Below are 26,828 nucleotides of genomic sequence, written 5' to 3'. Positions count from 1 at the left end.
AGAAAAGGAGCGGTCAGGGCGGTCTTAAACCCTCAGTCATTTCCTAAACCCTTCGCACTTCCCCAGCCACCGGCCCTGGCTCCCACCTTCTACCCTCCTATCTCCTCCCTTCACTGGCGCGCCTTCTTGCTGGGTTCCCTGTTGGTGGCAGAACTCCACACCCGGCCGCCGAGTCACCGTGGAGACGCGCCCCGCCGCGGTCCGTCGTCGCGCCGACGTGACGTAACCTGTGCGCCGCTGGGCTGGCCGGCCGGGGGCGGGGCCGGGGCCTGGCCGAGCTCCGGGCTTCTGCAGCCATCGCTACCTACGCTGTCCCTTAGCTTTCCTCACTCCCCGCCCGCTTGGGCCCAGTGGAGTTGAGTGGCATCGACGGCCTCGCCCTGAGGGGCACGGCTGCTTCAGAGGCTCTGCCTCCTGCGCGGCGCGATGTCTGGCGCCGAGACGACCCTCTGAGTCTGAGGCCGCGGCCGTGGCGCTAGGCGGCGGCAGGGCCGGGCCGGGTCCGCTCATGGTGCCGCCAGGACGCCATCGCGGGGCAGGAAGGCCAGGTAAGCAGGCAGGGAAAGGCCCGAAGTCACCTGGGGCCAATACCAGAACCCAGTGCTCTCGAACTGCCCCGCCTCCGGGCCGCAGTGGCAGCGGTCTCTGGGGACCCGGAGAGCCGGAGGCTGATGGGCGTCCGAGCAGGGTCTGGACTGGCAATAGGGGAAGCTGCTGGTGATTGACGCCTCAGATTGACCACGCTCCCTGAGGAGGCGTCACCCGCTACCCACCAACTCCGAAAGAGGAGGATTCCTTTTAACAGCTGTTTCCCCACCCTCCTCGTAAATCGCTGTGGCGATCCGAAATAATTAGATGTAGTGACAGGGTAGGTGGGGGACCATGGGGCTCCTTTTCCTTTACCATGGACGCTGAGCGGAAAGGTTCCTGCAAGACCCACAGCAAATCACTTCCTCTTAAATAACCACATTTCGCTGGAGATCAGGGACAGAAGAAACACTTAGGTAAGGGCACGTGTCCACACAGTGTCCCCGGGGTAGATTCCTCTGGAGGGAGAAGCCAGTGGGAGTTCTGTTATCTGTGAAACTCTCAGAATCTATTTTTCAGTAGTTAACTATTCTTAAATATTTCTTTCCCGCTATGTCATACACTAATCTGAGTATTAATTTGAACTGTAAAATGGATTACATGAAAGTCTAGAGAAAAGTATCTTTTGTATTTTAACACATTTTTGGTATTTTTCTTTCCTTTTCTTTCAATTTGAAGGTGAGTAAAAAGGTGATGATTCTTGAGTTGTCAGTGTTTTCATAAGCAATTTGTGGTTTTTAGGTGCCCTGAGTTCTTCACCTCCTTTTAGACTGAGAGCTGCCAAGTTTTCAGGATTTGCTTTTGAGAAACTAAGAGAGGCCATTAAAACCAGGTAAATTCTACACTTTTGTATGCTGTATCACTTTCATACTGAACATTAGTTAACAAATGTTGGATGTTTCTATTACATTCCTTTTCTCATTTTTTTTATATGGTTTCTTTTGGAAGTCATTTTTTTTCTTTTTTTGGAAGTCATTTCTAATTAGATGTGTATTTTCAAAAAAACAGATTGCAAATGGTGTGTGTATTTATCATGAACCGAATGAATTCCCAGAACAGTGGCTTTACTCAGCGAAGGCGAATGGCTCTTGGGATTGTTATTCTCCTGCTTGTTGATGTGATATGGGTTGCTTCCTCGGAACTTACTTCGGTATGTACCTTTTCTCCAGGAATGATGTTATAGTAAAAGTGCTAATGTTAAAAAAAAAAAAAAGTATTTCTAGGCATTACTAGATCATGCTCATTAAAACAGTATTTTAAATATCGAATTATTATGTTTTCTTTAATACTGGATTAGTGTCATTTCAAGTTAAAACTGAAAGCATGTTCTTTGTTGTCTTACACAGTTTTCTTGTGTATTGTAGGGAGGGTTACATAAAAGGAGAGAATATATATATTTTAATATATGCAGGTGATTTTGTTGTTTTTTTTTCCCTTCCAAATTCAACTTCTTTCTCTATTAATATTATTTTATAGTGAATAACTGTTCAGGATACAAAGCAATCTTTCAGCATTTAATAGAAAGTAAGACCACTTTTAGGCTGGGGTGTAACTCAGGGGTAGAGCACTTGCTTAGCATGTTTGGGGCCCTGGATTCAATTCCTAGCATCACAATTCCGTGTGCGTGTATGCACGTGCGCGTGCGCGCGCGCGCACACACACACACATAATTTTGGACAAATGAATAAAAGTGATCAGACTTTTCATGTACAGGTCACTTATGTGCATGCCTGGGTACATTTACATTAACATATTTGCTGATACAAACGTTATATGAAGGAATAGTATTCAGTGATTGCCTTCAGTTAAATTTTGTGTTTATTGATGGCCTGTTGGTCGTAATGTATTGTGAGTTCACAAGCTAGTTTTTCTTTCTACTTGTAAACATAATTCTGTCTGGTTAATAATCCCTATAAAAAAGACTGCAACTTTTTATTTTTAGAATAAACTCCATTTCAACTCACATCAAGTATAAAAGAGGAAATGAGTATTTATAAAATGAATTTAAATGTCAAAAGGGGCACATCTTCTCACATCATAACTAAAGGTGAATAGTTGACCCTGGCATTCTATCCTGTGAATAAATAATTTTTAGCCTTTTTGGAATCAGGCTTAGGAATACAACAGGCCATTTGTTTTTCACTTTAAAACTTTTCTATAATCTTCTTTTAGATTAACATTCTGTAATTTTACCTCAAAGAAATCTAATGTTGACAGAGAATTAAACCTAGCTATTAAGTTTTATAGTTTCAAGTAAATTATTTTATTTAGGACAAAAAGAGCACCAGTTTAGCAACTTGTATCTAAACAATGTTAGAAAACCCCAACCAACTTGTTTTGGTAGTAATTTCACAATGTATGCATGTATCAAAACACCATATTGTACACAGTAAATATAATTATTTTTTCATTCAACACCTCTAGCAATCAGAGAAATGCAAATCAAAACTACACTAAGATTTTAATTCACTCTAGTCAGAATGGCAATGATCAAGAATACACATAACAATAAATGTTGGTGAGGTTGAGGGGGGGAAGTTACACTTGTACATTGTTGGTGGGACTGCAGCTAGCACAACTACTCTGGAAAGCAGCATGGAGATTCCTCAAAAAACTAGGGATGGAACCACCATATGACCCAGCTATCCTACTCCTTGCTATTTTCCCCAAAGATCTAAAATTGGCATACGATAGCCATACACCATATCAATGTTTATAGCAGCACAAGTCAAAATAGCTAAATTTTGGAATCAACCAGATGCCCGTCAGTAGATAAATGGATTAACAAATTGTGGCATATATATCAATGGATTTCTACTTAGCCATAAAAAAGAATGAAATTATGGCATTTACCAATAAATGGATGGAAATGGAGAATATCATGTTAAGTGGAATTAGCTGAATTCAGAAACTGAAAGATCAAATGTTTTCTCTTATATGTGGAAGCTGGAGTAAAATAAAGGGGAGGGAAGGATAGGATAATATGAAGAACCAAATATAAATTAATAGTCAAATATAAATTAAAAGGCAAGTGAAAGAAAGCTAGTAGAGGAAGGGGAATGGGAGTGGGGAAGGAGGATTGGAAGAAAAAGGGGTAGGAAAAGGGAGGATTATGAACTGAAATAGATTTATTTCCATTTATTTATGAGTTTGTCGGGATGAACCCAACTACTATATATAACTGGAAAGCTCTAATAAAAATATACAGATCATTACTTTTTGTGAATTATACCTCAATAAAGCCAGAACACCCCCCCTTTTTTTTTTTAAAAAAAAGCAAACTGTTTTAATAAGATTTTATAATTTTCTTATCCAAGAGCACAGGTAATATATCTTAATTCTTCAACCAGATAAGCTTATCATACTTTTCAGATAAATTGTGTATTTCAAAAAGAAAACCAGTCTTTTCATTATGGAAAAGTTCTAACTCGCAAAGTAGATAGAGTGGTATAAAAAATTTCTGTGTATCATTTACGTTCTGAAATTTTTCTGAGCTTATCAATCCTGCTCAAAACTTTTCCTTGAGTACTTTTTTTTGTTGTTCTTTGTGGTATGCGGGATGGAACCCAGGAGTGCTAAGCTATACCCATAACTTTTTATTCATTTGAGAGATGATCTTGCTAAGTTGCCCAGGCTGTCCTTGAATTTACAATCCTCCTGCCTCAGCCTCCCAATTCACTGGGATTACAGGAATGTCCCAGCATACCTGGCTGCTTAGAGTATTTAAAAATAAATTCCAGCTGTATAACTTTTTTTCTGTTTCCCTCAAAAAGAAAAGCAACTTTTATTTTTTAAAAAATACAATCATTTGGGGTTGGGGTTGTGGCTCATCGATAGAGTGTTTGCCTACCACGTGCAAGGCCCTGGGTTCGATCCTCAGCACCACACATAAATAAATAAATAAATAAATAAATAAATAAATAAATAAATAAAGGAATTGTGTTTAACTACAACTAAAAAATAAATTTAAAAAACCCCTACAATCACTATACCATTAACATATCTAATAGAATTAACAATAATTCCTTAGAATCACCAGATATCTAGTCTATATTCAATTTATTTTCAGCTGTGACAAGGATTTTTTTTTTTTAGGTGTTTAGAATCTAAACAAAGACCACATGTTGCTTTTGTTCTATCATTTAAGTCACTTATTTCTCAAGTGTATCTCCTCTTTTTAATTTTTTTTCTTATGCCATTGGTTTGTTGGAGAAGCTGGATCAATTTTCCTATAAAATATACATCTTAATTTTGTTGATTGCCTCCTTGTGGAGGTAATTACATTTTTTCTTGTTTCCCTTTTATGACACGTAAGATGGTAGTTAGTTGTAAGGTCTTGATTTAGGTTGAGTTTTCAGGAAAGAACTGGATACTTCTTAAAACATCACAAACAAAGGCCCATAAATACTGAGTTAGGCACATAATGACTGTAGGTCTCATATTGGGTTATTTAGATTTATGTGCTATAAAATTCTTCATTAAAATTTAGGTGATGATTGAATAAACATATGACTATTGCCCTGATAAGAGTATTTCATTGGGTTGCAAAATAATGATCTTTCTAAGGACCATTTCTTCTGTATTTATTAGTTGGAATTCTTTAAGTATTATTTTTCCAAAACTACTAATTATCCTTAAGCATGGTTTATACACAAAAGATTGGGTAAATCTTGATTTTTTTCTGCCTTTGTTTATTTTAGAGTAGAATTTTTTTTTTTAAAGAGAGAGTGAGAGAGGAGAGAGAGAGAGAGAGAATTTTTAATATTTATTTTTTAGTTCTCGGCAGACACAACATCTTTGTTGGTATGTGGTGCTGAGGATTGAACCCGGGCTGCACGCATGGCAGGCGAGCGCGCTACCGCTTGAGCCACATCCCCAGCCCATATTTTGGAGTAGAATTACCTTAACGACTTTTGGTAGTAACAATTGAGAATTTTTTGGCATCATTATAAGCTCATAGATTTTTATGTATTTTATATATTTGACATGTATTTCAAAGTATTTTAGTTAAACTTCTTTTAAAGCTAAGCACCTCTCACCCAGCCAGGGAAGTAACCCAAATCACGTGGGAGGATGGCCTCCCACAATGTGTCTTCTCTATTAGATTGTAAACTCCTAAAGGGCAAGAAAGCTTTTTAAAAATTTTCTTTAGCCCCTAGCATAGGTCCTTTGCCTAATAGGTTGTTAGTGGATGTTGAAAAAGCTTTTTTTGAATGCTGTTGCTACTTTGTTTAGCAATGTTTTCCCTTATAGGTAAAGCAAATACAATATTCAGAAATGAATATAAAATATTTTTATAATTCCTTTTGGCTTTTCCCATCCAAGTGAACTTCTAAAGTTCTTAGTTTTTATCATTTTCTTATCTGGGTTTATTTAAAGAGATAAAAATCACATAATGGTTTTATTTTATTGTGATGAGTAGTAGAGTTTAAGGTCATCTCATAGTTGTCTATGTAACTTTTTCTTCTGCAGTATGTTTTTACTCAGTACAACAAACCATTCTTCAGCACCTTTGCAAAAACATCTATGTTCGTTTTGTACCTTTTGGGCTTTATTATTTGGAAGCCATGGAGGCAACAGTGCACAAGAGGGTTTCGAGGAAAGCATGCTGCATTTGTAAGTTTTAAATTTTATTTGTTGGGAAAGGGTGTATTTTTTCTTTAAGGTCATTCATATTTTAAGTTTGGTAAGTGGGTAATGGTAGAATAGAAGAAAAACCTAATTTTGTCAAACATAAAATTTAATGTACAAAAATCTGAATGTGTATTACTTATTTTGGAAAACCAATGCATATGCTTATAGAAATGCATATACAATGTAGTATATTGTACCATTCAAGGATAACTACTGACAGTATTTTGGCACATATATCCAATCTTTCTTTTCCATTTTATTTTTTATAAAAATGGAATTGTACAGTTTTTGGCCTATTTTGTAATTTACTGTTTCCATTAATAGTATATGATGAAAAACTATAGGATTTAGTATTATTAGAACATTTTTTGTTAAGTATTTATAATTGTAACAGTTATAAATGTTTATTGTTGAAGATAAATTATAGTAACAAGAATAAGAACAGTCTGTTTATAATTCCACCATCCCAAGATTGCTGTAAATATTTGATTTTATCTATAGTTATATACTTATGTGTATTATATTAAAAATTCTGTATAAAAGAAATTGACTTAGTTTTTATCATTTTCTTATCAGGTTGTATTTTATTTATGAGTCATGAAGCTTTCCAGGCAAATAAGTAAAATTTATTACTTTTCCCCTTTTATTTCATTCTCGACATATTTTTCCCACTTTTGCTTTTATATAGTAAGTAGGAATATCCTATACAAATCTATAATTATTGGAATAAATTTCTGAGAGTATAATGCTGGATAAGAGTAATGCCATTTTTAAAGCTTTGATTCTTATTATTAAATTACCATCTGCAATGTTTGCACCAATTCATATTTTCCTTAGCAATGTATGATATTTAACTCTTACTAAAATCCGAGCAATCTGATATGTTGATAATAATGTATTGTTTAATCTGCATGTTTTGAGTTACCTTTTCACATATTTGTTGGGTAGTAGAATTCTTTTGTTTTTTTGGTTACTATGTCTTGCCCATGTTTCTGTTTTCACTCCATTTAAAAAAAATTGATTAAGAGCTTGGTCTCTTATGTTTGAATTGTGTTTTGTCATGCTCTAGTTAGTAGTGTGATCTTGGGCAAGTTATTTAACCTTTTGGGACTTTCAGAGATACTGAAAGGATATCTGTTGAGGGAGTGAAATGAAATTAACACTGTGTTTTAGTTTGTTTTTTCATTGCTGTGACCAAAAGAGCTGACAAGAACAATTAGTGGAGGAAAAGTTTATTTGTAGGTTCATGGTTTCAAAGGTCTCAGTTGATAGAAGGCTGGCTCCATTCTTTGGGGTTCAAGGTGTGGCAGAACATCATGGCAGAAGAATATGGTGGAGGAAAGTGGCTCAGGACATTGCACCAAGAAGGAAAGAGAAAGACCAAACTCGGCTCATCAGATATATACCCCAAAGCCATGCCCCCAGTGATTCACTTCCTCCAGCCACACCTTACTTGCCTTAGTTACCAAATGCCACATTAGAACAGTGATTTTCAAAGTGTGTTCCAGTCCCTGAGATGCATTCAGTGAATCCATAAGGTCAAATGTATTCTCTAACAATACTGTGATATTACTGTCTGTTTAAAACTGACCCACTCATCCTTTCCCTTCTTGAAATAGTATAATAGTTTTGTGAAAAGGGCATAAACTTTAACATTAGACAACTAACTTGGGTTTTTAAATTTTTTTCCTCTCCCTTTTTTTTATTGATGATATTGAAAATTGAAACCAGATCTTAGCACATGCTAGGCAAGTGCTATATCACTGAACCATGACCCTAACCCTCTAACTTGGGTTTTAGTCCTTGCCCTGCTACTTAGATGAAATCTCTTAACCTCTATTTTATCATAAAGAGAAAATGATAATACCTCCTCTGCAGGGTTGAATACTTGGCATTTGCTGCTGTTAATATTAATAATAGTTATATTCTTATAGGTTTATTTTGAATTTTTGGTTCAATTTGTTTGAGCTGTGAGTTTAATTGAATTTTATGTCTTGTTATCTGTATGTAGTTTGCGGATGCTGAAGGTTACTTTGCTGCTTGCACAACAGATACTACTATGAATAGTTCTTTGGTAAGTGTGGCTTTTTTCATTTAGTGTGGCAGGAAGACTCAAACAGCTCTGATAGCACCACAGCTATATTAGGAGACATAGCTCAATATTGGGTGCCCTCTATGAGAGTTGTAATTTGGTACTTTCTTTCCAGGGAGATCTAGGGCCTACAGATAAGCTGCCTCTAAAGAGAGGGGGGAAAGGGATATTAGTTAAAGAGTGAAAATAATAAAGGACGATCCTTTGTTTCTTACAAACTTTTCAACTTCGTGCTCACTGTTATCATCATTTGGGAGCATATTTTTTTTTGCTTGATATTGAGACTATATAAGCAAATTGTTTATTCATTTATTCCACAATTTTTTTAAAGTACCTGATAGGTATGACGCACATGTTCTAGGTTCTGATAATATGGCTTATGTTAACTATTTATAATATAATGGAAGAGAATAATATGTTAAAGTCCATTCTTTTCAGACCATCTCTAAAGCATCTCTTTTAAATGCCTTTTTGACAGTACTCCTTTTCAAATGTGAGAAAAATTTTAAAGTCACTGTAAAATGTAATACCTATTTGTGAAGCACTCACTGTCTTGGTGACCTAATTGATAGTACAATCTTTTTGTTTTTTGGTACCATTGGTGCATGCTGAGTAGATACTATTAGATACTATTAAGAGTTTATGAAGTTTGGAGAAAATGCCATTTCTTTTCTCTGGGATCTTAAGCATTGACTGGATAGTTTAATATTATTTACTTTTTCAGTACAAAAGGTGGAGTTGAGATGGCAGCCTTGTTTTTTTAACTATTCTTACATCTTGCTATTATCTCTAAGATAAGTATGTCAAATTGCTTTAGGCCAAATGTTACAAATGAAAAGTTCAATATAACAGAGATTATGTCTATTTCCACACCATATTGTCTCTTCATTTACTGAATATGCTTTATTATAAGATTTCTATACCAAGAATTAAAAGAAAAATTAAAGAAAATTTTAAAATCTACTAATGTTTAAGAAACAGCCTAGTGGGGAATTGTGTTTTAAATATAGACCATCTGAAGAACATTTGCCAAAACAATTGAGGCATTTAGAATCACCTAAAAATATGGACATTTAAAATCACCTAAAACAATCAGGCAAATATAAATACATATGGTATATTTGATTATCTGTTTATTGTCTACCTTCCCCTTTAGAATATATGATCATTGAGGAAGAGACTTTGTCTTTTCTCATCCTTATCTCCAGGGCTTAGAACAGTGTCTCACAAGTAGAAGCACAGTATGACAGTATTTTTTTTTTCTTCTTGGGAGACAAGGTATTGTTTATGTTGCCCAGGCTATTCCCAAACTCCTGGGCTTAAGCCATCCTCCTGCATCAGCCTCCTATGTTATTGGGACTACAAGTCTATGTCATTGCGCCTGGCATTCAATATGTATTTTTTAAAAGAATGAATGCAGAGACAGAAGATAATCTGTTAGTTGAGACAAAGGTTTCCTTTTATGTCATTTATGACATTTTATGTCTTACTGTGCCAAAGTTTACATTTCTAAACTTTAAAACTGATTCTTTCCTGTCATTGTACCTGTGTGGATTGGTTTTAAATTTTTAACTTGCATTTTGGCAAAGTCATGCCATATAAACATACTGATTAAAGCTATGTTTTGGATGGTATCTGTGTCTGTTGTACCACTCATTTGTATTTAGCCAATATATTAGCTTATATTTATGTTTATATTTGTTTCTGTTTATTTTACTTCCCAGAGTGAACCTTTATATGTTCCTGTGAAATTTCATGATCTTCCAAGTGAAAAACCCGAGAGCACAAATATTGATCCTGAAAAGAGTGAGTAAAACTTAGAATTTTATGACTGAGAATGGATGAAAATTTTGTTTCATTAAAGCCATCCCAGAACTTAGTGATTTTGTGGATTGACTAGGCCTGTAGTCTTCTGAAAGTTTGATTGGAACATGAATCTGATACAGGATAGATTTTATATTAATTCAATTGGAAATAATTTCCAAATACCATAAATCTCTATGATTTCATCAAACTATATAATAAAACACGAATAATTTTCTTTCCAACATGCCCCGAAAGACCCTACTAGTAAATTATAGTAGTTTTTGCCGGTTCTATGAACTTACTAAATAAAAAATATCAGTTTTAATGAAATATACAATATTTATTCATAAATTCCTTTGCAAAGAATTAATCTATATAGAGAGAAATATTCTGCATACTTGTCTAGGAAAGTAATTCTTATAAGTTGAATATTCCTGAGAAAATTCAAATAAAGTTTTATTATAAATGCTAAAATAGTAATCATACTAAAATCCTGAACCAGGTGATTGTGTATGTATACAAATGCAGAAACTATTTTTTATATTTGATAATGACTCTATTGAAATATAATTTATGTATTATATAATTCATGCATTTAAAGTATACGTTTAAGGGATTTTTAGCATGTTCACGTCACTAATTGAACAAACAACAACAGTCAATTTTAGATTTTTTTTTATCACCTGTAAAGAGAGTTTGTACCTTTTAGCCATAAACCCTAACACCTATCTCCTCAGCCATAGCCAACCACAATTTTACTTTCTGTCTCTGGATTTGTCTATTCTAGACATTTTATATAAATGGAATCATATAATATGTGGCTTTTTGTGGCTGGTTTCTTTCACTAGGAATAATATTCTTGTTCATGTTTTCATTTATAACCAGTTAGTGCTTCATTTTTAATGGTGGAATAACATTCCACCTATATTATATACTATATATAGTTTGTTTATCCATTCTTTAGTTGGTGGACATTGGATTCTTTCAACCTTTTGGCTATAATGAACTGTGAGTATTTGTGTACAGGTGGCTTTTTATTTTTTGATAGATAAGTTTTCATTTATCTTGGATATATATGATTGCCAGGTCAAATGGTAGCTCTGATTTACACTTTGATGAACTGCCGTGCTATTTTCCAGAGTGGCTGTGCCATTTACATTCCTATAAGCTTTGTATAAGTGTTTTACTTTCTCCGCATCCTTGCCAGATGTAGTTATTTCTCTTTCTTATTCTGTGCATCCTAGTGAGTATGAGTGGTGTTTCATTGTGACTGAAATCCTTATTGGATTTCACTGGATATGTATTTCACTGGAGAAATCTGTATTCAAATACTTTGCCCATATTTTGTCTTTTTGTTATTGAGTTGTGAAAATTCTTTATCTATTCTAGACACAAGTCCTTTGTCAGATACTTGATTTGTCAGTATTTAAATGCAGAAACTTTGAATGTTGGTCTCATTTAAAATTTTTAAAAACATTTTATAGATAAAATCATTTGTTCCTGTTAACTCTTTAGTAAACAAAACTACTCGAGGTAATAATATAACTGGTTTTCTTTGTCTTACTCTGATTATAAATGAACTAAATAATATTCGTTTATTATTAAAAACTAAAATTGGCTTTTGTTGGACGAAAGGATACACTTAATGATTTTGTACTATAATTTCTTTTTAAGCTCCCAAAAAGTCTCGGGTAAGGTTCAGCAATATTATGGAGATTCGACAGCTCCCATCAAGCCATGCATTAGAAGCAAAGTTGTCTCGCATGTCATATCCTACTGTGAAAGAACAAGAATCCATATTGAAAACTGTGGGGAAACTGACTGCAACTCAAGTAGCAAAAATTAGCTTTTTTTTTTGCTTTGTGGTAGGTCTTTTCTTTATTATATATTTGGCACTTCATTTTTTAGATGGTATATATACCAACAATGTAGTGTTGAAGTATAACGCTATTAGTCTGTCACTTTAAGCAGCTAACAGCATCGGGGAAGTAGAATATTAAAGTTAGTAAATGTTAGTCACACTTCAAAGAATTGGAAAGTCAATAAATCCTATAATATTATATCTATTCATATACATATACATATATATGTGTATATGAACAGTTTGGGAAGTTCCTTAGAATGTCTTTCCATTGTTTTAGGGTCAGAAATATGAATAGAATTATTTTACACTGTGATGTATATTAGGGCTGTTGAGTAAACATCCAGATAAGGGTTTATTGTATGCTTTGATATTTTTCAGATTTCTGCAGTTTTACTTTAAATTGATGTTAAGTGCTGTCAAGTATTATTTTAGCAAGTACTAGTAGTGAATATTTCTATAGAATTTTGGTAGTATCATTTATAGTGTGTTATTTTAATATAGAAACTGAAAATTGTACTTAAGATTTCATATAGAATAATGATGTAATAACTAAAGTATTATTATTTTGGGCTAAACTAGGATTAGAGACTTGTCTGAGTGAGAACTCCAAAGTATAGAATTAAAAAAATTAATTTCAGGGCTACTTTGTATATACATATCATTGAAAGTATTTGAATCCAAGGTTGTTTAATCTGAGCTTTTACGATTCAGATTTATACTGAGCATTGTAAAGCACTAGTGTGTGCCAATGTAAGTATAATTGAAATGATTGTTATTTCCTAATTTTGTGTCCTGATTCCACTCAGTAGCCCATTTTTGTCCATTCCCTGGCCAAATAACTTCAACTTAAGTGATATCTTGATTAAAATATTCTGTTGCATAATCAAAGGAAAATCTTTGAAAATTGTAATCTGCTAATTACATATGTAATAAAAATAATTCCAAGGCTTATATTTTGGGGTTATGTTATTAGTTGTGATTTTTGTTTGCTTGTTTTAAATAACTGTAAGGCAGACTAAAATTTATTAATTATATGTTTCCCTTCCAAGGAGACCTTAGGTGACGTGTGATAAAAGCATTTATAAGATAAAAGTTAAAACAAAAGTACAAAGATAAGAGCCAGTTAAATATGTACTAGGGGAAGGAGCTGGCTGTGGAGTAGGATATTATATTAATAACTTAGTTTAATGCTACTTAAGGTGGGCATAGTGTAGGCAAAGTGACAGTATGGCAAAAAGGAAAATCTTTGACTTAAACACAGCTTATTGTCTCATAAAAGAAAAGATTTACCTTCCTTGGATAAAGCAAACTTTGTCTTAACATTAAACATGGAGAGAAATGTACTGTGATGATAGGTTCCAAGACCCCTAGTGGTCTGAAGCCATGGAGAGTATAGCACTATGTGTACTGTTTTTTTTTTCTCTACATACATATGTTTGATAAGTTTAGAGATATGTGCAGATAATACCCTTTTTAAAGAATTTTTAAAAAATTATAGTAAAATATAATTTTAAGCTTATCATTTGAACCATTTTTAATGTTACTGATATTACATAAATTCACATTTTTGTGTAACATTCATCTATAGAACTTTTTGTTTAATTATAAAACTGGAACTCTATTTATTAAATAATACCTCTTCATTCCTACATTCCTATCTTTGGCAATTACCATTGTGCTTTCCATTTCAATGAATCTGACTAGTCCTAATATCTCTCATGAGTGGAATCATACAGTATTTGTCAGTATTTGACTGCTTTATTTCACTTAGCATAATGTCCTTTAAGTTCATCCATATTGTACCATATGTCAGAATTTCTTTTGAAGGATGATTACTATTTCATTGTATAGCTGTACCACATTTTATTCATTCTTCTGTCAGTAGACACTTGGGATACTCCCATCTTAACTACATTAAAAAAAAAAATCAACCTGAAATACATGTTGTTTTTTAGTAAAGGCATTTCTATAGGAAGTCAGAATAATATAGTCCAAGTATATAGCTTTTTGGAAACCTGACTTGATAGAATGATAAGCCTAGATAAGTTCAAGAATAATGCTGTTCAGTAGAAATATAACATGAGCCTCAAATGCTGGCTACATAAATAACTTTAAATTTTTTAGGAAACAAATTTTTTTAAAAGATAAAAAAAACCCCAAAACCTAGAGGTGTTAATTTTAATGCTATATTTTAATTTCATGCACTATATGTGAAATATTTCAATGTGTTATCAATATAAAAATTATCAATGAGATTAGTTTATATTTTTTGTATTACCATTATTTTCTAAAACTAGTGTGTATTATACCCCAAATATGTTTCAGTTCAGACTAGCCAATTTCAGTTGCTCAATAGTCACCTGTGGCTTATGTCTAATTTATTGGACAGAACAGGTCAAAATATTGGTACATTTTCCCATTTTCTTTGAATATCTTTTGTCTTATTAGGACTTAATGGTACTAGTTTTTTTTCTGTAAAATATTATTTAGGTTATATTGACTTTATCAAGACTATCTCCTATTATATATCCAAAGGAAATGAAATCTGTATCTTGAAGAGATCTATACCTCCATGTTCCTTGTAGTACCTCCATATTCACATCAGCTAAGATAATGGGAAAACCTAAGTGTCCAGTGAAGGATGGATAAAGAAAATGTGTATGTGTGTGTAATATATGTAGCTCTATATATCAAATATATGTGTATATATTTATTTATATACACACAAACACACACAATGTAATATTTTTCATTCACAAGAAAGGAGGGCATACCATCATTTGCAACATGGATGAACCTGGAGGACATTGCTAAGTGCAATAAGCCAGGCACAGAAAAACATACATTTGATCTCTCTTACAAGTGGACTCTAAAAAATTTGAAGTCAGAAAAGCAGAAAGTAGAATGGTGGTTGTAAGGGACTGGATAATAGGGAAATAAGGAGATATTGATCAAGGGGTAAAAACTTTTAATTATAAGATAAATAAGTTCTGGAATTCTAATGTACAGCCTAGTGATTATAGATAATAATACTGTATTGTTTACTTGAAATTTGATAAAAACAAATTTAAGTGTCAAGATCATTTACACACATACACACATATACACACCATCCTAACGATGGGTAGTGATGCTAATTAATTGGTAATCAATAAACAACCTGTATTTATCAAATCATCATGTATACTTTGAGTACAATTTTTGTCAAGTAACTTTTAAAAGACAATTAAGATAATTATTATTCTTTCAGATAATTTAAAAATGAATTACGGTTGTAACTTTTTTTGTTCTATCCACAGTATCACAAGGAAAAAAAATACTATTTTCCATGTAATATGATTATCTTTTACATTGAAATAAGTAAGATTTCAAAGGGAATAAAGGCTTGTACTTATCTTATTAAAGCAAATTTTCTTAGATAAACAAAAAACAAAAATTAATTACTATTCATGAAATAATGAATATATAAATTATTTGCTACAATTATTAGTAAGATTTTCTTCAGTTCTGGAATAATAATATGATTATTATTGTATGGAAATTTTTTATTGGAGGATAGTGGAGATGTGTCTTTTTTTTTGTGATGAGGGTGCCTTGGGCTTGAGAGGGAATAGGAAGGTCTTTCTGGAAGGAGTTTGTAGCTAGTGAAGAATTCTTAAGATCTTTGAATGCCTGCCACCATAGGGATTTGTTATTTCCCTACTTTGCATTTGTAGGAGCCAGTGAGATTGGTTGGGTAATGAGTACAATATTTAAGTATTAAGGTAATAAGAGAAGTGGGTCAGGAAAACTAATTATCCTCCTATAAGCAGATGTTCTTGCAGAAAATCTCCAAAAGATAATTAAGGGCAGACTCTGCCTCTTTTCTAGCATTTCAATTATAGGCAAATTGTAGCTCCTATTTTCATGTATGTTTGATATTTCACATCTTACCAGTTGGTACTCATTTTCTTATTTAGATAATCGAGTGAAATTATCCAAGAAGCCAGGATTACAAATTAGAACCACTTTTGCAGTTTCACTTTGGCTTTAGCCTTCAGCACAGTATAGATCAAATGCAGACTACTACACTCTAAATCATTTGTACCTTTTGGTGCCTAAAATTACGTATCTCTAGTGCTTTGAAGTGAAAATACTAATAATTTTACTACTTATTTCACTGCAAGTCCTGAGATAATTCAAAAGATGTCTCTCCCTAAATAGAGGCAAGTTCTTTGGTGGAGTAATTCTTACAGTCAGTCTATGTAAGTAACTTACTGGAAACAGACTAGCAGTTACTTTGCTTTAGTTAGTTGATTGGGCAATCAACATCTTAGAATGTACTTTTGTCACACTCACACACACTGGTACAAAATGGTAGTCCTAGAATATTCATAGTAGCATTGTTTAAAATAGTTAAAAAAAAATGTCCACTCACCCCCACACCTCCACAAAAAAAAAAAAAAAGTATTATCAGTGAAAGTAGATGAACTTTGGACATATACACACCCTAGGGTTCACCAAAAGGAGGTATTATTTCTCATTCCTTAACTCAAAGCAGTCAGATGTTTGGGAATGTATGGGTATCCTAAACACAGATGTGCAAAGGAAAGAAAAATGAAAAGTCCTCATAGTTAGAAAACTTCCTTCACTGTATACAAAGTTACAAGAGCTTTTTGGGTTCTGTCTCTAAATGGAGAACCAGAGGGGGGGGGGAAGTTCCCCTACTTATTATACATTTTTGTTCTTTTTTGGGGATCTGTGATTTTTCATCATTATACAAAGTGGCTTCTAAAAACCTCTCATAGTAACAGCTTTGAGGAGGAGGAGAAAAAAAGGGGACTGTAAATTGTAACGACAGATATAAGCATGTCTCTCATTAGATTTCACTTTTTCTTTTTCTTTAGTGGTTTTTGGCAAATTTGTCATACCAAGAAGCACTTTCAGACACACAAGTTGCTATAGTTAATATTTTATCTTCAACTTCTGGTAAGAAATTTGTATTATAAGTTGAATATATATTGAATATATATGATATATATGTGTGTATATATTTCTATCTTGTTATTTCATTAGTTCTAATGTACATTAGTATTTTATCACTCTTTAATATTTGTAGTTTCCTTCCTTAGTTTTGGGCTATTTATATTTCTTCAAATACTTTGCTGTTTTTTTTTTTTATGCAGAAGTATATTAAAAGTTTTATAGGCTGGCTTTTTGTATTGTAGGTGTTTTATCCTGTACATTTCCTTTCAAGGATCTTTTTCTGGAATCTTTGGCTAAATGTAATTGCTTATTTCAGAACTGTAATTTGCACTATGGTAGGTGTTTTATTTTTAAAATTAAACCACCTTCCAAATCTAGGAGATAAAAGAAATATTTTTGAAGCTGTAAAAATAACTTCAGTACACAGGCCCAATTATGATGAGGTTCACAATATGTGGCTTTGAATGCTCAATTTAACTCTTTTATTAGCATAAAAATAGCCAGGCACATGGATCATGTCTGTAATTCTAGCTACTTGGGAGGCTGAGGCAGGAGAATCACAAGTTTACTTAGAAAGACCCTGTCTCAAAATAAAAAACAAAAGGGCTAGGGATGTAGCTCAGTGGTAAAGCACCTCTGGATTTAATCCCTAGTACAGGGGTAGAGGGGATGAAAGAAAAATGAAAAAGAAATAGGACTATTCTTGGTTTCTGTTGTTGAAATAAACACTGTTTTGTTAGAGGCTATTTTATTGTCTTGAAACATTTTTAGCCTAGGTAACTGCAGGTCTCATTCTTAGTTACTTAAATATCACACACAAAAAATCTGGTTTACTTATTTAAACAATGTACCTGCTGTTAAGTAATGTTGACAGTATTTAAGTTCATTTACTTTTTTTTGGTCCTTTTCTCCTCATAGGACTTTTTACCTTAATCCTTGCTGCAGTGTTTCCAAGTAACAGTGGAGATAGATTTACTCTCTCTAAACTATTAGCTGTCATTTTAAGGTAAGAATATAGTGTAAGTTAGTTTACTCTGTTTAAAAATGTGATGTTGAAAATATTTTTGGTTGTGATACAGGATAGTTTATTTTACACAGCAACACAGGCAAAGAGACAGGAGGATAAAGAAGGTGGACTTTATGGACTTTATGCTACCCTATATCACATGCTAGAGCAGTTTTCCAAATCTTCCTGGATAGAGTAACCAGAGAGAAGCATCCCCAAACAGTATTGGTTTCCATTCATATAATTGTAGACTTACTAAGTATTATGCTGAGATTCACATTTAACTTAAGTTGCCAATGTAGTCATTATATCTTCCCAAGTATCTGTTTCATTTTCCTAAGGCAAGTGCCCTTTTTTGTTTTGGCTTAGATTTCTCCTCCTGCTTCTGGAAATGTAACATTTTGTCCTTTTTAATTGTTTGAACCTCCAGTGATTTCTTACTTACTTTCTATATAATTCATTTGGAAATTCTTTATTACTTGCACTGCAGGAGTATTGTCAGTAACTATACTTAAATCTTTATTTAATTCTTTGTATGTTTCTTTTGTCTTCCCTTCTGAATTGTAAACCTTTGAAGGCTGAAGTCTTGTTTTATACTTCTTTGTGTCACCAAAGCCCTAACACTGAGCTTTGCCCATAGACTTTACTTAAAAAAGATTTGATTTGATAAAATTATTATTTTTGTGAGAGAAAATTAGAAAGCAAAGAAGGTAGCAGAATGATTTAATGGCAAAAGTAGTGCCATTACTTCAAATATGTCAGAGCTGGGATTGAATCAGAGCTCTGTTATTTGCCCTTGAGCAGTTCTCTTAAACTTTGAGAGGGTTTCCTACTTGAGAAAATCATAAAAATATTACCTGCTTTTCAACCTTGTTTTAAAGTTTGGCAATGTAAAGAAAGTGACTGTCCTAGAGATTGATAGTTGGCAATCACAAAAGACTGGTAGTTCTTGCTATGTTTTTCTTTTTTTCTTTTTAAATATCTTTCTAGTTGTAGGTGGATACAATACCTTTTATTTATTTATTTGTATGTGGTGCTGAGGATCTAACCCAGTTCCTCACATGTACTAGGCAAGTGCTTTGCCTTTGAGCTATAACCCTAACCCCGTGTTTTTCTTTTAAATATAAAGGAAAGTTGACTGATAGTTTCATTGAGTAGTCTGGTTGACTCAACTAGCTTGCCATTTAGACTTTATAGTCATTAGGAATTTATTCTTTTGCATAGTTGGCAAGTGTTTTAACCAAGCGTGTTTTTATTTTGTGCAAATACAATGTATTTGTATTGGGGGGAAGTAAATGAGGTTTTATTAAATTTTATTTCAACTATGTGCTAATTTCTAAATTTTCTTAGCACTACTTAATAAAGAAAGGTTCAATAATGGAAGGGATGGATATGAAATGTTGAACTTGAAAGTATTTTTACAGTCTGTTACTCCTTTTCAATAAAATAAGTCTAGAAATGGGGTTGGGTTGTGGCTCCGTGGTACAGCGCTTGCCTTGTGTGAGGCCCTGGGTTCGATCCTCAGCACCACATAAAGATAAATAAGTAAAGGAATTGTGTCTATCTACAACTAAAAAAAAAATCTAAAAAAAATATAGGTCTAGAATAGGGACTGGCAAACTAAGGTAGACTATCTGCCAGTTATAGTTTTTGCTTTTGTGGTGCCGAGGACCTAACCCAGGGATTTGCATGCATATGCTAGGCAAGCAGTTTACTACTGAGCTTCATCCCCAGCACTGCCATTATTTGCTAATAAATGAAGTTGTATTGGAACACAGCCGTTCTCATTTATTTGCTTACCGTCTATGACTGATTTAGGGCCACAGCAGCCAAGATGAGTTCTAACAGAAAGCATATGGCTCACAAATCTAAAATATATATTTTCTGTCCCTAAAGAGAGTTTGCTTGACATGTTGTCTAGATAAGTTGATACTTAGAAATATTTTGTATATTATATATTCTTACAAACACTGTATTAAACATTGTTTAACACTTTGTTTTTGAACTGGCTTTAATGAGATTGACTTTCTGAGGTTATGAGAATAATTTGACAGAGCAATAGACTTGAAGGAAATCTTCTGATGAGCCAAGAAATCTCATTTCACCACTTATAATCCAATTAGTTCCATCTTCATCACTAATTTTGAGATCTTGAGCAAGTTTTTTTTTTTTTTTAACCTCTTTGCCTATTTCTTCATTATTAAATTGGGATGATGGTAATAGAATTTGTCTCATAGTATTATGAGGATTAAATGAATTAAAACTTCTAGATAATGCTAAGTGAAGTTAGCCAATCCCAAAAAACCAAATGCCGAATGTTTTCTTTGATATAAAGAGGCTGATTCAAATGGGATAGGGAGCAGGACCATGGGAGGAATAGACTAACACTAGATAGGGTAGAGGGTTGGAGGGGAAGGGAGGGGGCATGAGGTTATTAATGATGGTGGGATGTAATGATCATTATTATCCAGAGTACAGGTATGAAGACACAAATTGGTGTGAATATACTATATATACAACCAGAGATATGAAAAATTGTGCTGTATGTGTGTAATAAAAATTGTAATGCATTCCACTGTCATATATAAATTAAAAATAATATATCTGTAACATGTACACTCAGAAAAATGAGAAATTATATCCCATCTATGTATGAATATCAAAGTACATAAATGCATTCTACTGTCATGTATAACTAATTAAAACAAAAATTTTTAAAAATCATGGGATTAATGGAACTATTTACATATGAAAGGATAGCTTACTGTTAATTTAGGTTTTACTAGTAAACAATAATAGTGCCATTACTGTATTTTTTTGGGTTTAATTTATTTATACCTTCAAAAACAAAGATGAGCAGAGGGATAACAATTTAGTTTATTTTTCTGTAATTGAAAGATAGTCACACCGGGTTGCCTGTGTTTCATTCTCAGCTATGTGATTGTTCATTGGTCGAGTTATTTCATCTCTTTTTTTTTCTCATGTAAAATGGGAATGGCAATAGTAATATCTTCCTTATAGGGCAATATTAGGCATTTTATAGTACAATTTTTGTACTATCCTATTCTGATAGTATTGTTAGCTTTTAATCACTAAATTCTTTGACACTTTTATCCAAAGTTGAGATTAGTCATGATCACTTGTAAATAATTTGTATCTTTATGGTTAGTCTCTTAAGGAGTATATTATTTTGTTCATCGCTTATGTCTCTTATTCTCATAGCATTGGCGGTGTTGTTCTGGTAAACCTGTCAGGGTCTGAAAAATCTGCTGGAAGAGATACAATAGGTAAGTTCCTGACTTGATTCTCTGTTATAGTAAAAAAGTAAGTTTTGTGTTTATTGTCATGCGTGCACACACATGCATCCTCCTTTTTAATATTTTCCTTTGGAAATAGCAAAATGCAAAAATAGTTCACATAATTCTTATATAACCTTCACCCAAATTCTCCAGATATTAACAACTTATATAAATATACCACAATTACAAAAGTTCATTGATTATAATACTTTTATCTACTCTATAGATCCATTTTAAATTTACTCATTTTTTCCATTAATGTTCTTTTGATCCAGTATCATTTGTTGCATTTACTTGTGATAGCTCCTTAGTTTCCTTTAATCTGAAACTGTACTACAACCTTTTTATCTTTCATGACCTTGACACTTTTGAAGGGTACTGTTCAGTTGTTTTGAACTGTGTCCTTCAGTATGTGTCTGTTTGGTAGTTCCTTGTGGTTGAATTGAGTTTGTGTGATTTTTGGTAAGACTATCATGACCATAATATTGTTACCTGATCTGATCAGTGTATTTTGTGTGATGACACATGATGTTGATTTTGCCCATTATTAATATACTAATTTTAAGGTGGTGTCTGATAGGATGCTCCAATGTATAGTTATTAATTGTTCCCTTTTTAGGGAATAAGCATCTTGTGAGGAGATACTGTGAGTCCATGCTATCATACTTTCACCCACTAATTTATTCACTGTTGGTCCTTGCCTAAAAGTTACTCCCTGGTGAACACTTTGTTTTTGATCCTTTGCCTAGATTTAACAAAAAACAAAGGTATATCAGAACCCAGCTTAATGGTTTCCTTCAGTATTTGAAATTTATTGAATAGAGCAATGTTTTCCAAACTGTTCCTGGTTATTACTCTGTGAACTGTGTGTGCCTTGTACTGCTTCACCCCTCTCTCTGAAGCTTCTTTAGTACCTGAGGCAATACATGTGTTTGTGTGTCCCAAGATTTTGTTGACAGGTCTTCTTCCCATTGCTTAAAAAAAGGTTTGAAACTAATTTTGAAATAGATTTAATAATACATTGGCCTTTTGAATAATTGATTAAAGTACTGGGTGGTCAGTTGACAGAAGCACATCATTTAGTTGTTTTTAAAAGCTTAATTTTTCAAGAGTTAAAGAAAAGACCCACTATTTATTATGCACATACTGTGTGCTCCACATTAAATTAGGTATTTTGGAACATTTATAAATTGTGTGTTTATAGTGTTTGAGCTGTTCTTGATTTGAAATAGAATATAAGATTATGAAAATAAAATTACTAGATAACAAAATATTTAATTGTTAAATATTTAATTGTTAAATTCTCTAAAACAGAAGACAAACAGGTTGGAAATTCAGCAGAGTAGTGGGAGGATGCCTTGTGGAATAGGTGGGACTTTAACAGAACCTTGAAAATGGGCATGGTGGTGGAATTTATTTATATTAGAAATGATACATGGGTTGAGAAAAACTATATTAAGCTATAGCTTAGGGTAGAAGCATTTGTTAAGTTGGTCAGTAAAGTGTCCAAATTGTTTATGTAGGGAAGCAAAGTATGCATTTCAAAATTAAAATGAAATGTTACTAATATGAAATTTATTGTTAACTCATAAGTGGTTAGTTCATTGAAGTGAATGCTTTTGCATTATTTGCTTACATGATACCTTCATGTTCTACTGAAGGACATGGATGGAATGAGTTATACCATATATTTTAATTTTTGTGTTCCCACATTATTCAATTTTAAATAAGTGTATATAGAATTAGTTAATGGAATGAATGGGGATTTTAAATAATTATATTGGTTTTTTTATAGGTTCCATTTGGTCTCTTATTGGAGCCATGCTTTATGCTGTTTATATTGTTATGATTAAGAGAAAAGTAGACAGAGAAGATAAGCTGGATATTCCAATGTTCTTTGGTAAGAATACAGTCAACTATGAGACTGTTTACTTTAAATGTTTATTTAAGATTTTACTTTTGTGTTTTGGAAGGAAAAGGGAAGTTTTTTCTTTATAATCTTAATGTTCACATGTACATTGTTTTATATAAATGTAATTTCTATAATAATAATAGCTAAGTTTATTAAGTGCCTACTATATGGCAAGCAAGCATTTTGCTTTATCTTCTCAGCAATATATTATTATTTCATATTTATAGACTGGAAAACAAAGGCTTCAGAAAGAGTTCTCCTCATCTTGCATAGGATTTACATTACTAGCAAATGCCGGAGTGGGGTGGTCAGACTATGGAGCACAAACTTTTAACTGTTATATAGCATAATTTTTTCTTCTAAGTGGTCAGTCTGTACTTATTTCCCATGTTGAATAGCTATTTGCCATATATGTGTTATCTCACCAACTAGTGGGAAGGCAGGAACAAATAATTTTTTGTTCTTCGGAACTTTCCACCATTATTCATAGTATAGCACAGGTGCTTAAAAAGTAAGTGCAACTTAAATCAGAGAGCAAACCATCTGATTCCTTATGATCAATTTAAGTTGAATACACACACACACACACACACACACACACACACACACACACATCCCTACCAGTTAATTCTTTTAAGTTCTAGGATACTATATTATTAAGGTTAACAACCCTTTGTTTTTAATTGTCTTAGTGATTTATTCCATAGTAGTTGCTCCCTTACAATGTGAATCATTGAACTTCACAGGTGGTGGTCACCAGTTGTTTGAATAGCTTAATCTAGTATTGCTCATTCACAAAATTGACTTAAAAACAATCCAATAAGATGGGCATGGTGGTGTACACCTGTAATTACAGTGACTTGGGAGGCTGAGGCTTACTTCAGCAATTTAGTGAGACCATCTCAAAATAAAAAATGAGAAGGATTGTAAAGCCCCTGGGTTTGATACCCAGTACCAAAAATGAAAAAAGGAAGGAAGGAAGGGAGGGAGGGAGGGAAGGAGGGAGGGAGGGAGAACAGCTAACAGAGTTGTAGTTACAGAAACATATTGGAATCCTTTGAACAAATTCTAATCTTTTTAAATTTTAGAGTATAGAGTTTGGAAAATTGATACAAATCACAATTTTAACTTTTGTCTTTTTTTTTTTTTTTTTTTTTTTACATACTTAGGTTTTGTAGGACTGTTTAATTTACTACTCCTGTGGCCAGGTTTCTTTTTACTTCATTATACTGGATTTGAGGACTTTGAGTTTCCAAATAAAGTAGTATTAATGTGCATTATTATTAATGGCCTTATTGGAACAGTTCTTTCTGAGTTCCTGTGGTTGTGGTATGTACTATTTATTCTCCTATGTTAGTTATTTTTATTGACTTTTAGATAGTTTAAGTATTTATTTTTCTTCTGTCTTCCTGTAGTCCCTCCTGTGCACCTTTCTCCCATACACACTTTTTTTTTTTTATTGGTTGTTCAAAACATTACAAAGCTCTTGACATATTTCATACTTTAGATTCAAGTGGGTTATGAACTCCCATTTTTACCCCGTATACAGATTGCAGAATCACATCGGTTACACATCCACATTTTTACATAATGCCATATTACCATACACACTTATAATAATTGAATGTATTAGCTCCATTATATCATGGACTTTAATTTTTAACTTCTTGGTGCCCACTGCAAAGAGTAGGGTCTTACACATAAAAGGAGCTTAAAAATACTTGTAGAATAATGAATGTTTAGATATGTAAATGAATGAATAGGAATGTTCTAAATTTGTAAAAGTATTTAGAATGTTATGCAAATGAAAGTAGTCATTATTTAATGGGCATCCAAACTTAGGAGATGTGTGTACCAAGTATGAATTTATGAATTATGAGAATATAGAGGATGTTGCTTTACTTAAGAGACTTTGAAGTATCTGTTTTGTTCTTAAGCTTTTTTGTTTTATTTATTCATTCTTAAGATCTTTTATATGAGTAAGTTCGATAGGCATACCATAATTGAATTGAGATGTTGACATTTTAATATATTTGAATATTTGACATTAGTTAATATGTTGATATGTGATAACTGGCTTACAGTAACTTTGAACACAGTATTATAGAGTTTGTGAGACCTTTCAAATACAGTTTTATACTTTGTCCTGTTTCTGTACAATAGGAATTTTAAAAGAAATATAAATTATATTTAAACTCCAAAATTACTTTCATTACATACAAGTGAAACTGCTGGCTAGTTTTCCCTTGCAGAAGACTACAACAAAAGTAGCCTTTTCCATGAAGTCTTCTTTAGCACTCTGCCTATACTCTACTTCCACCTCTGCCCAGTTAAGGAAATGGCTGTTTTGTTGATAATATTCCATACTCACTCCTTTTTGTGTAGTACTTAAACATTTAGTTTGTTGTCTAGTAATTTATGTATTTTTTTCTGGTCTAAAACTCTTTGATAGCAGAATTCATATACTAGTTCATTGTTCTTTCATTACATGCATTTTAAATGCTGTTTTTTAAATCTGAAATATTAATAGATGACAAAAGGATTCAAACATTAGCTAAATAAAGAAAAGCTAGATTAAGTTAAATAAGTTTTTTAATGAAGTCATTTTAAAAAATAATTCTTTGCATGGTAAATATCAAAAAGTATGTGCTAATTTTAAGAAATGATAATTACTCATCTGATCCTGAACCCTCTTTTTACAGAGCAGCTCGTGAGTAGTATGAACACTAGTGGAAACATTAGTATTTGTGTTCCCTCTCATAAGTAGGAACTAATTGTCCAGCTTATACTGATATTTGTAATAATACTTTCTCAAAGTGATAGCCTTGTACATACAAGGTTGAATATTATCTGTAAGCAAATCTTGAAAATAGCTTAAAGTGCTTTTAATTTTTTATACTTATCTTTAATTTATAAGTATATATATGTAAGCATAATTTTATGCTTGCTTATATTTATTTTCTACTTATTATTTATTTATATTTGAAGGTAAACTTTGGATTCATCTTAAAAACTTCATTATTTTTTGTGTTTCAGTCCATCCTAATCTTTTATTTTTGGTCCTGATCTCTCAAGCCTATATTATAGGATAGAAAAATCTTTCTTCAGTGTTTTTCTTTTATAGTTTTCATATAGAAATGTATGTTTTCTTTCTTTTTAGGGGCTGCTTTCTTACCTCATCATTGATAGGCACACTTGCACTAAGTCTTACAATACCTCTATCCATAATAGCTGACATGTGTATGCAAAAGGTAAGGCAAACTATGAGATGTTTTAGGTATGTTATTGAAACAAACCTAATAAGAGTTAAAGGATGTCTCTAAATTAGCATGCAAACATAAAATAATACTTGACACCTTCTCTCCCCAGGTGCATTACTAAATGAAAATTTAAAATGTACTAAAGAAATAGTACATTTCTATTTTCAACTTTTTAATTATTTTCTAAATTTCTAAGTCAAGGGTAATATCTTTATGTGTAATTTTCTAGTTTTTTAATTGATTATGTTCCAGAGAAGTGTAAGTTAGTGGTATATGGAATAGAGTATACATTTCATCACATAAATAGTAGTATTTTGGTTTCCGGACATTCCTCAACACTATGATAATACTACCATAAAAATGAGCAGCACATGAGTAATGTGGTTTCTCAGCGGATGTTCA

At 32.9% G+C, this 26,828-nt stretch overlaps 1 protein-coding gene across 11 annotated transcripts in view; it reads left to right on the top strand.

Moving 5' to 3' along the window:
• The first annotated feature begins 235 nt into the window (after positions 1-235).
• Positions 236-26,828, top strand: part of Slc35f5 (solute carrier family 35 member F5) — a 52,909-nt gene continuing 26,316 nt past the window's right edge. For 9 of the 11 annotated variants that reach the window (XR_013424021.1, XR_013424024.1, XR_013424022.1 and 6 more), the window contains exons 1-13: positions 236-548; positions 1,330-1,420; positions 1,597-1,738; positions 6,061-6,204; positions 8,234-8,296; positions 10,039-10,120; positions 11,795-11,985; positions 16,871-16,952; positions 17,868-17,955; positions 21,178-21,242; positions 23,050-23,154; positions 24,336-24,495; positions 26,327-26,417. Coding sequence is in view for 4 of the 11 variants with exons in the window: in XM_021722200.3 (XP_021577875.1) it covers positions 509-548; positions 1,330-1,420; positions 1,597-1,738; positions 6,061-6,204; positions 8,234-8,296; positions 10,039-10,120; positions 11,795-11,985; positions 16,871-16,952; positions 17,868-17,955; positions 21,178-21,242; positions 23,050-23,154; positions 24,336-24,495; positions 26,327-26,417 (1,344 nt within the window). In the remaining 7 variants the exon portion in view is untranslated. Of the gene's footprint in view, positions 549-785; positions 1,005-1,329; positions 1,421-1,596; positions 1,739-6,060; positions 6,205-8,233; positions 8,297-10,038; positions 10,121-11,794; positions 11,986-16,870; positions 16,953-17,867; positions 17,956-21,177; positions 21,243-23,049; positions 23,155-24,335; positions 24,496-26,326; positions 26,418-26,828 lie in introns of those variants that run through there. The other 2 variants (XR_013424027.1, XR_013424026.1) reach the window with 2 other exon arrangements.

Source organism: Ictidomys tridecemlineatus, chromosome 7, assembly GCF_052094955.1.
Source record: "Ictidomys tridecemlineatus isolate mIctTri1 chromosome 7, mIctTri1.hap1, whole genome shotgun sequence".
Taxonomy (NCBI): domain Eukaryota; kingdom Metazoa; phylum Chordata; class Mammalia; order Rodentia; family Sciuridae; genus Ictidomys; species Ictidomys tridecemlineatus.
The sequence above is the reverse complement of the archived record's forward strand: the minus strand, read 5'-3'. Positions and strand labels throughout refer to the sequence as shown.